Raw genomic sequence first — 14811 nt, 5'->3', positions numbered from 1 at the left:
TATTACATTTCAAGAATAGATTTTTCTGTTTGGGTGGAGATCCTCCCTTTCCGTTTCTGCAACTCGGAAACTTGGCCACCTAACTCATTTGCCTCGTGATGAAAATTCTGCCTCTGTGCCAAAACATACCTGGATAGTTTTGATTTACTTTCAAATCAAGATGCAGTCTTAAAAAAGACTAATTTTGGTCGAAAATGCAAAAAGTTGACGTTTCTACAATACGAACTATTACTATCTACTATAGTAAGTTACTTAAATCTAACATACACTGTTATTAAGGAATGGTGCTAGTTATATGGTGCGGGTTCTGACTCACTTTTTGGTGAGAAAATTTAAATTCGTGCGCAGGCTCGGGTTTTAACTCACTTATTGGCGGGGAAAAATGAGACGTCCGTGGCCAGAACCCCGACCATGTGCAGAATCAAGTGATCCTCAACCCAATCATGCGCACAAATTCCAGATTTCCCGCCAAATGAACTAGAACTCAGACTATATAATTACGCCAAATGAATAACAATAAAAATGAATATCACGATTCAAGTGTAACCAGATCCAGACGTCTCAAAAGAATAGTTTTTTCATGAATTTGCAGTAAATGAGAGAAAAAAGAGACTTTCAAAACGGGTTGTAAATGTAATTTTTTTACTTGGTGATTCTTGCAATCTGTCATTGCAATTTTGCAATTTTGCTGTCACTCAAAAGTTGTTGCTCTCATTTATTAAAAAAAGGCAATAAAACTAAACGCCAGGTAACCATCGTTTAATAAAAAAGGATAAAAATAATGAAAAAATAAGGAAAAAATGATACTTTCCGTACGATTTTTTGATAACAAAAGTTCGGTAATTTGATCACTATTTAAACTGAAAGGCCAATTTCGAGTCAAAATTTATCAGAAAAAATTAGATAAGAACTGGCACCAAAGTGGACGTCAAACCACAATATACTGTTCAGCTACCTGTAAAAGAAAAAAAACCAGACATGAGTTTAAATATGGCATAGTTTTTCGATTTTAAGTAAATTGGTAAAATAAATTCATTCAGGATCAATACACACGATATCAAACTTGTCTTTGCATAACTTCAAACTCATTTATCGTTTTTATCCACTTTTTGCGTATAAAAAATTCTAGATGAAGATATCGATAAGCAAAAAAAAAACAAACATTTAAATTATTGAGTGCTGAAAGTTTGTACTTCATTCTGAAATATTACAAAAACCCTGATTTTGATCTACAATTTTCTTTTATGCTAGAGCTACAATCATGAAAAGCTCGTGAAAAAATTATAGACCCCAGTATTCATAAAGCACGATTCAGATCTAACTCCCCCCAATAAATCAATGCTCACAAATGTTTTATTACACATAACTCGTCCCACTTTTGTGTTAATAACAACTAGAAGTATGTCTTTGCATAGTAACAAGTCTCGTAAAGCATCTGCATTTACCAACAAGTCGAGCCACGGGAAAACATTCATGAGGATTGATTTATTATGGGTGGAACCACGGAGAAAAACCCAAGTTTGTTTAGTCTGAATCAAGCCTAAGTTTTTTGTAATTTGCAATTGGATCTCATTAATATGACAAAAGTAAGTAATTTCTTCAGTGTTGTTTCAGACACAACTCATTTAACTTAACCTTTACATCAAGAGGTACTCATGTATTTAGTTGACGACAACACTACACCTTTTTGACAAACCCACAAAACACTAGAGATCGGCTTTTTTAGGGTCAAAATTTGTCTATTAGCTTCAGTGAACATACTATTCTGTGTTTCCCAACATACCCCTGGGCGACTCGGCCGTAATTTAAGTTGTGAACACTTTCATACAAGATGTTAATTTTCCTAAACTTGACCTTATTAACCCACCATTGTGCCCACGAAACGAAAAAAGCATGATATTCAAAAATTACAACTTCAACTAGTCACCGGCGTGAATACCCCACGAGAAAATGGATCTAAGGATCGTTAAACACCTTTATTTCCGATGCCGCCTGCGTTTGCGATAAATTCTTCCCCCAGTTTTTCTCCCATCGCTTCTTCGAAGTTGCGCCCATGTCGGCGCCCATGAAACGATCGATCCTGGTGGGAGTACATTGACAATGACCTTGAACTGGGATGCATTGGCCGCGACTAGTCAGTCCGCGACTCCTCGAGACTCCTTTGTTTACTATACGTGCAGTGTGTAAAAGTGTGTGTATGGGTGCAAGGAACAGTTTAAATCTTCTGGCGAATGCAAAAGCGGACGTCGGTTGTATTTCTAGCGGCTGAAGGCTCAGAAATGAAACACGGTGGGGCAGCGGAGGCCAGGGCCGCACTAAATTATTTTTGCTTGTTTTCTCTTTTGTCGGATCGGCGGTAATGACATGAATGGTGTCGACGATTCTCAGAAGTCGTGACATAAAAGAGTTGCCGCGATTTATGATCGACGAAGTTTCGGCTGCCGTCGTTTTATTAAGGAAGTTGGAGTTTTTGGCGACGCGGATTCGCGGAAAGGACAAAAGATGAGGAAAATCGGACGAATGGCAGTGGGAATTTATTGTTGGGAAGTTTAAAGTTTATGATGGGTGGCTGAGATTACTTTCGCTAATTGTGTTAAAAAAAAAACTCGATTGGCACAGAGAGTACACAATGGAAGTTCAAAGTTAAAGATTGTTATTCCATCGTATTTTTACGAAGTTAATTATGTTAATTTTAGTATAAAATATTTACAGTCAACTAAAAGACTGCACTATTAGCTTATCAAGATTTGATAATCCACATGAAATCTGATTTATATAATAACCATTTCAAACTAATTTATTGTACAACAAACATAATACTCGTTTCTCACGAATAATATAGTCGTTTCGAGCATGAGCTACAGCGAGCGCTGCAAATTATACCAGTTTTAGACACTTTTCTTGAGACATTTTGTAGCTTCGTGCTGTTAAATTTAGTGTTGCATTGTACACATCAAAAGTAATATATTCACCCCCAGAAAGTTTAAGACCTGAGTTTAAGAAGTTGTTAATAAACGTTATTTCATGTAGATATTTTTAAATGCCACTATACGTATAATTTATGCTCTACTGTTACTTTGATCTTTATTACTACCGAAAAATTAACTTTCGTGATGAATTATTTTACGACGTTCTCAGCTACAAATTAAAATACATTCTTAGACTCACACTTTGTTGTACTTTGTAGTTATTACATAGAATCGATACAGAATCTAAAGTATGAAGTATTTTCAAAGTAAACATATGACATTTAATCTAATAGCAAAACAAAGCATATTTTTTCATAAGTTATATACACAATTAAACTTTCAATACATAAATAACATGTTCATGGCGTCATTTTCGAAACAGAGCGAATGTAGTACGGTTTTTCCAAGTGGGATTAATCTGATTTATAGATCGAGATTTAAAATTCTGTTAAAAAAGAAGAAGCGACGAGTATTGAAAATATTAAAGAAGTCAAGGTTCGTCTTGATCGATAATAAACTTGAAACAAAGTGAGGGTTGGTCTAATTTTGTGGGCTCAAATAACGATTTAGTTTAGGAAATGGGGCTAACTTAATCCTAGCATTATTTAAAGGTGCTTTAAAGCTGCTGAATTCTTTATTTAAGTACTAGGATAGATTCTAAATTTACTACCACGTTCCAAAACACATATACATATTTTAAAACCAAAACTGCGACATTAAAATAGTGTGGTTTGAGAGTGTCCAAGTTGGTGCTGTAAATTTTTAAAACTAGCTTAATTTGGACTTTGGACTAAAATTTATATGAGATTTATGTGTTTAGGTCTACGGATTATTAAATTTTAATAAACGGTTTTAAAAATTGAACAAATTAACAAGTTCTAGAAATATACACCACCTTTGCTGCTACAAAAACTGGCCATCTCAAAACATTACCTCAAATTGTCAAAATTATATTAATATTAATATGGATATTTGGCTTTTTTACACTTTTTAATTTTTATAAATAAAAAAACAATTTACGTACAACAATTTGACGTAAACTCTATTGACGTTATCACCAGCATGGTAAATCGTTAAAATTTATCAGTTGATTCCCTCCAAAATATGTATTATATTTAATCTTTTAGCTTATAGTTGTCTGATTAATAAATTTACTTTAATAAAAATATACTTGAAAATAAAACAATAAAAACTAATTTTTCAAAGAAATTTGAGAATGGGTGTTAGAGACTTGTTTCAGACTTAATAAAATAAATCTCCAGTGTTTACAAAAGGTTTTATTATTTAAGTATTTAGCTTTTTAACTAAGAAAATGTTCTTGTCGCATAATTCCAAAATAATTCTACAAATTCCGAATAATTCAGTAGAAAGTGCAAATAATAATAATGACATATGAAACAATATCCAAGAATTTCAATCATTTTAAATAAGCATCGGGTGTTGGTCACTTGCGCGCCGCGGTTAGTTTAGCTCACGTGGCAGATTTAATATTTAATCCCCAAAAAGGTAATTGAACACTTGCCTGGAAATAGAGTATTGTAAGGGTTGTCATTGCCCAATATTATCGTTCAATGAATTTTATAGTAAGTCTAGAGGTACAGGGATAAAAAGATCGGCAATTCTGCTTTTGTAAAAAAATGTTTGTTATTGATTTATAGAAAAAAAATTAGGAATTTTTTGTAAGATTTGTATTGGTATAAAATTAATAAAAATATGTTCAGCTCTATAAATATATTTTTGATGATTAATCAATACGTGTGTAATTGTGTGAAGGTTAAATTATTTCTCCCAGTACTTATTTGTTTTAATGTGACTGACACCCATGTGAAGTACTAAGACAGGCAGCAGCCGTTTCTGCTATTAACCCTTAAAATTATATGCAAATTTCTCTGACCGCGGCGCGCATATGACCTATGCCCTAAATATCTATCTTACCTGGTATGCGCAAAGCAATTCCGAGAATTATAACACTTCCATTAAACAAATAATTTGAATTCCGGTTAATTTGCTAGATAATTTCCAGAGTTTCAACAATTTTGATCAATTTCGTTGAGTACATCTCTTCATGCTTAATCCTCTTTAATTCCAAAAAAATTCAGCAGAAACAGGTTAAGGCTGGCGTCTGGTTCGGTTTAGCCCTATACTAAATACATTGAAAACATCGTCGCGGTTTCCGGAGTTGCATTTTAAAAATATGAGATATATCGCTTTAAAAAAATCATATTTCGAATTAACAAATTTCAGCCCAGGGGACCTCCATATTTATATTCATATCTAGTATGCAGTTTTTACAAAAAAAAATTATAAAGTTGAACAACTTTTACATCACATTTTAACTGGCACATTGATGCATTTTTTGACGAAGCGCTGAAGTTTTTTGCATTCTGAGATAGGAGGTCCCCTGGGGAAAAGTGTCAGCTTTCTTTTGATACCATTTATAATATTAAAAAATCCACGACTGAGGTAAATAACTCGCGAAAAGTCAAAATCTATTGAAACGAGAAATCGGCATTAAACGAACTGTGATGCGGTAGCAGAATGCAGGTTTACTTAGATTCTGACTTGGTTGGAGATTTCAGTATTTTAAAAATGCAATTCCGGAAACTACGACGATGTTTTCAATGTATTTAGTATTGGGCGAAACCGAACCAGACGCCACCCTTAAGTATAATTTCAGTGGTAATTCCACGAAATTTCTAGTAACAGCAGTACAGGGTGTTAATAAATCATTCAGGTACATCTAGAGGGCTAAAAATTGCCACTCTTGGTCAAGCTTCGAAAATAAATTTATAGTGTTCTAGAGTCCAAATTTTACCGTATCCTTTGCATTTAAAGAAATAAACGTTAAAATTTAGTTCAAAAGTTTGACAACTAATTGACATATTAATTAATTTAGCAAAAAGCTAAATTTTAGGAATTTCATTCAATAGAAAAGATATAACGGTGATTCCATTGAAAAAATCATCAAGTTGGCGTTGCTTTTTTGATAGAAGAAAAGGTAGCGAAAAACGCATGTGTTTTATTAATCCATACTATTGTGTATAATTGACATTTCCGCGTTCAGCTGGCATCGATTGAATTTTAGGATAAATTATAGACATACCTCACAATGTTTACAAAAAATCAAAAGGTCAACTTGATAACTTTTTCAGTGGAACACCCGATATGTATATACATTTTTAAAAAGCTTGGAAGTGTTTTGCAAAACCTGAAATAAAGACTGTTTTTAGGACAACTTGTACGCGTAGAGTTTTCCAAATGGGAGAAAACAGGGAAATTTACTTGACGTTGTTTATCATAGATCCATGATAATTTTGAAATATAACTTGTTAAAATTTCCGCTACATAAGATTTCAAACAAACAGTTGTAGCTCTAATATAGTACGTACTTCCCTCAACTATCTCTCGAGAAGTGAAAAAATTTTAATCTTTTGACGTCAAACTGCCGACTCGCTATACTATAATTCATCATTCGTCCAACTAAAAAGAAGAAAATAAAACCACTAAAAACGGATTTCATATTTTATTTTAAAGTCGCTAAAATCACCACTAACACTTCATTTGCTAATGCTGCAGTAAAATTTAATTTAGTGGGTTGGCTTGGCTTAACACCACATGGGTAAATCTCACATAAAATATAAATTTGCTTTTAAAAAGTGACGCATAAAAAATCTTTGTAATTTTACACCACCCAAATTTTTGGTATTGCAAAAAAATGAAAAATAATAATCAAAACATTGTTTAAATCAATGGAAACGTTAGACTATAATTCAAAGTATACAAAGCTTGGCCAAAATATTCTTCAAAATAAATCAAAATTTGAATTCTTATCAACATATGTGTATACAATGTGGACACTACTGACACTGTTTCAGAAATTTCTTCACTTGTTCGTGACGTCATCCAATAAGGACCTATAATAAATATAATAACAATTTAAAAAGAGCATAATTAAAAATACAGATCGACCTGTTTTAGCATTTTCAACAAATACCGTTAGTTTTGAAATTACTGGATTTATTCGACAAGTGTTCGTTTCCACACTGTATATTAATATATTGCAGGATGTACTACGTAAATTTAGTAAATATTTATATTTGCACTGTTTGTAATCTGGCTAACAGTTATTGTGACAAAGATGTTCTACTTAACAATAGTCCAATGATAGATATTTTAGTCTGGAAAATAATGTTTGGCAACTCTAATGTGAAGAGTTTACTATTTGGTTTTGAGTGAAGTCATCCAGATAAAAATTTTAATTATTTATTATTATAGAATTGTATTTCTTTGTATTATAGAAAAATACAAAAGACTTGTAGTAAACTAGTTACAGATACGGTTTGTGTGAGATTTACCCATTCATGGCGTGTTGTGATCGCTCAGTCTCGACGTAATTCCACATGTGGTCTAATCAATCGTATCGATGTGTCGTGCCGCACGCACGCCGACCGTCTTCCTCCGGGCCTCAAAGGCGCTCACTCCGGCCCTGGAAGCAGCGTCAGGCGGGCAAGCATGTGGTGTGGTGGGTCGTGTCGTCGGCACAGCCGGCAGAAGGGCACAGCTGCAGTCGTATTCGAACAACCGTCGAGGGTGATTTAACTTGCTCAGTATTATTCTTCCGATAGCGTAGTCGTACGAACGCGTATACTGGCTGTGAAACATGCTCTTCGAGAATCCGCCGAACGCCCAAATATTCCCCGCATACAGTGTGCCGCCCCCGATCGTGCCGCTCGCGCCGCCGCCCGTTAGGTAAGTCCGCCGCAAAAATCCATCCATCATCTTCACCGCTCGAGACGCATGCTGTGTTCACACACCAGCTTTTTGGAAACTGTATATGTATACTGTGTATGTGGGTATTCTATATCGTGTATACTGTATATAATGCTAGTTTGGTATATTTAACATCCCCGATTTAGAGCGAGTCTTTGTTTGCTTGTCTGTTGTGTTGTCGGAGAGGAGGTGAAAACGCTCCACAATAACTGCCCCTGCAGGGGTTGAGTGTGGGCAACGATTTTGGCCGTTTGTGCAGACTGTACACGGCTGGAAAGCAGCATCTTGCAATTCACGCCGAAACTTCGGACTTTCTTCTACCTGCTTGGTTATCGGGTTGGGTGCGCGATGAATTCTTCCTTTGTGTATGGGTAATCCCGTAGTCCCTTTCCACGGGTTTATTATCATCCGTTTTCCTTCAGAAATATGTAAATATTGATTTATTGAGAGGTGTCTGGTTTGTTTTGTTATTTGGAAGGTGCATACTAACATATCTCGGGTCGGGCTACAGACGAATTCCATTACAGATGCCCCAGCTTTTTTTGATGGGTTTGAGGTTTCGATGAAACTGTGACGTAACGATTCGTTAAAAAACGACCAATAAAACTGTTTGGCATTGAAAATATCAAGAGCCGAACTAAACTTATCTATTAGCTAACAGGCACCCATGTCTACGGTCCCAAAAAAAAAATTAATTCCTTTTATGTTTTCTCATTTAAAAAGGTTCGACAACAGATGCATTCAATAACCGGTCTGCTTAAAATGAAAAACACTGAACAGCTTTATGTTGATTTTTTTTTAATAAACAAATATTCCGTTCCTTAAACTTTTAATTATACAGCGTGTACCTAAATTAGTCTGAACAGACGCTCCAATTTCACATACTCAGTTCTGATGTGTCTGAACCCGAAAAGTGTCTAGATTGTTATAGACATTCCACTCTTCACCTAAACAGTAATCGCAGTTTATGGTTGTTTACTAATGTTAAAATCTCGGTGATTTAATTGTTTTCTAAAATGGATATTAAAAAAAAATTACTGATTGTTAATTGCACAGATAATCCCCGTGTAGAACGCTAATGAAAATTTTGCATGGTAAATACCATTTAATTTTTTTTTTAATACTTAACATATTTCTGTACCTGTGGTTTGTGACATCCGTCTTGATTTTTTAACTTCGACGTCCATATCTGTTATAAAAAGAATCCAAATTATATATCATTTTTTAATTTAACTTAGGAACCGCGTAACCGAATGCTTTGAATTCTTGAAAACGTTTTAAAGTTATTATAAGCGTGGTAAATCCTTAAAATTTATCTGTTTATTCCCCCTAAAATGCGCAATTTATGAATCTGCTCTTGTTTACCAATGCATTCATGATTTTCAGAATTGCTTTCCCAGGGGATTGAGGCAGTTAATTTTATCGATCAAATCAAGAACTGTGCGCTATATAGTAGGGACCAGAAATGACTAAACATTGAATTCGTTTCCAAAAATGTTAATTGAAAGCTCGCAATAAGCTTTGGATTATGGTAATGATAATTTACAGCCCCGACTTTCTCTGCAGTTGCTTACCTGAAAAGAACAATGGTTATTGTTATTATAATATTTAACGGTACCAGACGTCCCATTCTCAAAACCCTTGATCCCTTCGACCAGAAACCCAAAAACAAAAATCCCTTGTAACCGTCCCTATATAACCGTGGGCAATTTATTACAGGCTTCCAGTAAATAATTTTGGAACCAGAAAATCAGTGTTCATTAATTCCTGGTGTCTACTATACCCACAGTTCATCTTTTAAGGGCATGGACAAATTTATGCAATAAAATATAATTTTTCTTAATATGCTTCACGACAAAAAACTTAAAACATGTTCAAAATGGTAAATTTTTGCGGTGAAATATGGATTTTGCAATTACGCTCCGCCCCTCGGTTTGACAACGAATGAAAAATTCACCAGAGTTGAGATTGGGGCGAGTGGCTTTCTTTAAACAACACAATTACTTGAGAACATGTTTCACGGCATAATTTCTTGTAGAAAAGTACGGATTTTGCAATTAAGCTCCGCCCTCAAGCTCACTACGAATAAAAAAATAATCACAGTTGAGATAGGGTGGGTGGGTGGGGCTGATATTTTCCCTTTTTTCTTAATATACATCGTTTTTTCACGACAAGAAATTTAAAAGTATAGGTCGGACTTAATTTTTGGCATTAAAACATGATTGTATTTTCAATACAAAACTCACTCAACACTTGGATATTTATTCTTTTTTCAGTTCATAAAAAATATAACATTTATAAACATAAAAAAATGAAAATTGACTAAAATGAGGTCTTATTTTATAATCAACAAGACCTGTTTCAAAAGCATTATTTTAGCATATGTTCGAACTGTTGTAAAATGACGGTAGTTCTTTATTTCACTCAATCTTTATTTTTTATATTTATAAATTTTATTTAATTTTTTTGTCAACTGACAATAAATATCCATTGTACTAAATTAAGCTTGCCCAGCCAAGCTAAAAACAATGACGTTTATAAAATTTTATAATTTATCTAACAAACTGGATTTGTTAGTATTTGAGACGTGGGAAGTTCTCTTTAAATGCCTTTAGATCAATTTTTACTTCCCGAGGGTAAGCGAAGGAAGTATTGTAATCGAGTCCATCGGCGGACCCTTTACTTTTACGCTTTCTCGACCTTTCATGATCCCTATAGTACGAAGAAATAAGTATCCTGTTTCCGTCTGTCTGGCGTCCCAGATTTTTATTAGGTAATCTCCGAAAGTACTGGGCCGATTGTTGTCGAATTTTGTATATTAAGAATATCGTGTAGATGGTAAATCGCGAACTAAAATTTGTCTAATCATCCCCACCAATAATGTGATGACGTCACTTCAAAATTGCACATAGTAAATGGGTTTTAAATTGTATAAAATAACATAGATTTTGGAAAAAAAATCAAAATTATATAACATTTTGAAAAATAATTTTGAATCTGCGAAACCGAATGCTTTGAAATCTTGAAGATATTTTAAAGTTATCATAAGCATGGTAAATTTTTAATCAAAATGTAGTTGCTCATCCCCCCTAAAAAATTGATGACGTCACCTCAAAATTTTGCTGAATAAATCCTGTCTTAAATGTGCAAAGTATGATGAGTTAATGGTTGTGATTTATCACTGCAGTCATATTTTTTTGATCTGTTTATATGGGCTGCGTCAAAAAATTAATGACTGATTATTTTATTGATTAAATCAAGAAAACTGAATACTTTTAATTCTTGTAGACGTTTTGAAATTATTATAATCCTGGTAATTTTTTAATCAAAATGTATCTGTTTATCAACCCTAAAAAAATTGATGACGTGATTTCAAAATTTTACCGTATAATATATAAATAGTCTATGTTTGTAATTAATCATAGCATTTAAATTTCTTTTTGCTTATACAGGGTGACTTAAAAAATTAATGAATCAGTCAAATTATTTTATTGAATAAAACAATACTTTGAAATCTTGCAGAAGTGTTAAAATTATTGTTTATTTCCCTCAAAAAATTGATGACGTCATTTCAAAATTGTGGCGAATAAATTCTACCCAAAATGTGCAAAATATGATGAATTTTTACTTGTGATTTGTCACTGCATTCATATTTTTAGATTTGCTTAAACAGATGGCTCACGTTGAATATGTTTCATTGTACTTCAAGAGCGAGGAAAGTTCTGTCGAAATAACTTATGACCATTTTTTTTTAAGATTTCGAAATTTTGGAGTTCCAAAATTATTTTTGAAAATTTCGTAGATTTACTAGATTGCTTGCTGTCTGCATAGAACCGTAAAAAATATTTGCACTGAAAATTAAAAAACCGATCTTTTTGCAAATTAAAATGTCGAAATTTTCTGACGCCATAATAATAATATAATAATAGTAGTAGTAAAGTTATTTTAGTTTTTTATAAACTGGATAATTTTAATGGTAATATTACGCACCCGATCCAAGTCTTCATACTTTATAAAAAAATTATTCTTCAACAGAAAAAGTAAAAGTTCTACAGATGAACCTACCTTGTATTTATGCGTCAAAATTACAGTACTGAAAAATGTAGCGACACGACCTACTTGAATACTTCGTACAAATATACCTGTTATTTACACTTTTACTGCTTTTTCTTGTTACGTGAACTCACATAAGCGCAAATTTTAAAAATCCGCGCGCAGATGACGCTGGAAACCGTGTCTTTAAAAATTTAAAAATCAATATCTATTATTTATGGAAGTTTCGTAACGCAGTTTTTACCACTGTTTTCAGTGTATTTACAGCCTGTTATTGAAAGGTACGTACAAAATAAAATCGGCAATTGGTCTCGAAGTATGGGTGCCAAAAGTTAAAAAAAATTCAGGTAAAAGTGTTCTCCTTTTAGACGTAAAAATTATTAAAGTTTATGTCCAAATTCGTTGTACGCCTCTGATAAAAAGATCGTCATTCGTTTCTATAGCAACATTTAGTCTTCACAAAAGTTTCATTGTTACAGTTGCTAGGATTTAGTAAAATCAATTAATTTTACCTATTTATCCTTCAGTAGCGTCTAAAAAGGTTGGATAAGGGTTAATTTCCCCCTTATAATTTTGATAACACAAAAAAGGTTTTTCACTCTTCTTAGACTTCGCGAAGAACTGTCCATTTTGTTGTACGTACCTTTCAATAACACCCTGTATATGGACCTATTTTTGTATTTTGTATCGACCATATAAAACAGTTAAATTAGGTCTGAAATTCAATTTATCACCGCCTGTTGTTAATCTTGTTCCTTGTACATTCAGCATTCAAGCTTTAACACAATTTTTGATATATCTAAAACCAATACAAAAGTATAGTAACACAAGGTTTCAAATTAAGTCATGAAATATGTATCATCTAATCGATATCAAAATTGTCCACAATTTTACACCTTCCTTGTTTCCAGACTATTTCACTACGTAGGAAGCAAATTCACAGACAACTTTACGTAACAAGTTATGAATTTCATTTTTCCAAAATGCTTGCAACTAGATTGCCATATAAATGCACCCTTGTTGATTACAAAAAGTGCCACTTCAACACTACTTGTATTATTACGGTTGTTCTAGCCATTGTTTTTATTACATAGTCTCTCTATTTCAGACTAAAATTTCCTTATGCTTATTTAGAAGTGTAATGATACAACTTCGTTGGCGAAACGCGTAGACATTCTGTTGGATACATTTCTAAGTTTTAGTATATTTATCCGAAATAACGAGCTTGTTACACTCTGAACTTCAAAAATAAACACTGCGTCGTTTAAAAAGCCAGAGATGAAAGAAAACTATGGCTGTTTGTTTGCTTAATTTAGTGATTTCCTTTTATTGGAGAGTCGAAAGTTGTTACACTGTTCCACCTAAAAGCATAATTTACATGTGTGAATTTAGATCTCTTGATAAAAAAACTTCGTTAACGATAAAGTGAGTAATCAAAAGTTCATTGCAAAAACCACACAAACTAATCCAGAAGTTTCGTAGTGCTTGTACTTGATGTTGCTAGGATGAGTTGAAGCGGTGTATATATCGATCGGAGTCAAATCTTTCAAGGTATATAAAGTGAGCATTACGTCACGAATAAACTGTTGAAAAATGATGTAAGGAACTTTCCAGACGTATTCAGTGTCGGTACTTTGCCAAAGACATAAATATTTTAAAAACAAATATACAGTGTTAAGTGTATCACGATATATTGTTACAACGAATGAATAAAGACGTAAATATTGTGACTATCTGTGCACCACTGACTATTATTTCTGCTATGCAATGTCTGAACTAGAAAGCGTTTTTTCTTTGAATATGGTTTTTAACATATGAATGAACTGTTTTTCAAAAAGGCGTCAATTGTAATTCAGTGAACGTCTTGCGTGCTGTATAAATCAAAATTTTATGAAGATCAAGTCCTGAATACAAAAATTTATTTAACAGTGAATAAGGCACTATTTTATTAATGAGCAATAAATAATTACAACCAATATGAAAACACAGTAGTGGTGTTACAGAGGTTATTTTCATCTTCGTTTTTATGTTACTCTATCGGAAGTATTTCTTTTTTTTTTTTTCAACGATGTCTTATCAATAATTATTTTCAAAAAACGAATAAAACGAACGATTCGATGTACACAGGATGTTTACGCGAACCCCAAGAACAAAAACTTTGACTTCGTAGTTAAATTCAACGACTGAACAACAATTAACCGATGATTAAACTAAGGATATACAATGAACGTGACGTTTAATTTTACCATAAATTTAAATAATAACCAGTTCTCCTACTTCCTATTCGTGGAAGAACGGAACGGTTGCTTTTGATATGAATGGGTGGAAATTTCGGTGCAAAGTAGTTCCCGGAACCCTAAGTTAAATTCGCCATTTTGTGGCGGCTCCAGCTTTGTAAAAAAAGTAAACAAAAACCACATAAATTGCCAGTGGTGGTTTGGTTTCTTAATTCGTAGTTGTGTTTTGGTATTTAATATCATCGTTTTCGCTCTCCGTTTATCAATTTATCGATTATGCATTTGTTTGAAATCCGTGGCAGTTGGTAGAAAATTCGCTTTTGTTATTTGATTTTTGGGACAGAAATAATTGTTGAAAAATTGCTTAGTGACAGTTTACGTTGACACACAAACCCCAACTTACAATAGTGAGGATCGTTAAAATTGTCTTATAAACATTATATTTATGAAGTTTTTTGCGTGTTCACAGGCCATTAAAACGGAAAATTAGTAACCAGCTTTATTATTTATTTACCTTTGTCAATAACTCGCAGACGTATGTCTATAGCACAATAAACATTAAGTAACACAGAATTGTTATTGTTAATCAATACTACAAACCTGTTACACACTATCAACACTTCGTTGTGTTACAGATAAGTTAATTGTTTTTAGATGATTACCAGCGTTATCGACAGAAATATGCATGTCAAACGATCTTTCATAACAAAATGGTTTTTATTCACCATTGTAGTAGCACAAACTTGAACAAAAACAATTTGTGATAATAGGAGTAAACTACT

General features: G+C 33.2%; 1 protein-coding gene across 4 annotated transcripts in view; it reads left to right on the top strand.

Moving 5' to 3' along the window:
• LOC135127070 (RNA-binding protein Musashi homolog 2) overlaps positions 1-14811 on the top strand; it is a 189110-nt gene that overhangs the window by 164084 nt on the left and 10215 nt on the right. The window contains exon 1 of one of the 4 annotated variants that reach the window (XM_064053382.1): positions 7399-7718. The exons of 2 other annotated variants lie outside the window; for them this stretch is intronic. In XM_064053382.1, coding sequence (XP_063909452.1) covers positions 7630-7718 — 89 coding nt within the window. In that variant the 5' untranslated portion in view covers positions 7399-7629. Of the gene's footprint in view, positions 1-7398; positions 7719-14811 lie in introns of those variants that run through there. One more of the 4 variants, XM_064053385.1, reaches the window with a different exon arrangement.

This window comes from Zophobas morio, unplaced genomic scaffold (assembly GCF_036711695.1).
Source record: "Zophobas morio isolate AGI-343-1 ecotype UQ-CSIRO unplaced genomic scaffold, CSIRO_AGI_Zmor_V1 ptg000011l, whole genome shotgun sequence".
In the NCBI taxonomy this organism is placed as follows: Eukaryota; Metazoa; Arthropoda; class Insecta; order Coleoptera; family Tenebrionidae; genus Zophobas; species Zophobas morio.
The sequence above is the reverse complement of the archived record's forward strand: the minus strand, read 5'-3'. Positions and strand labels throughout refer to the sequence as shown.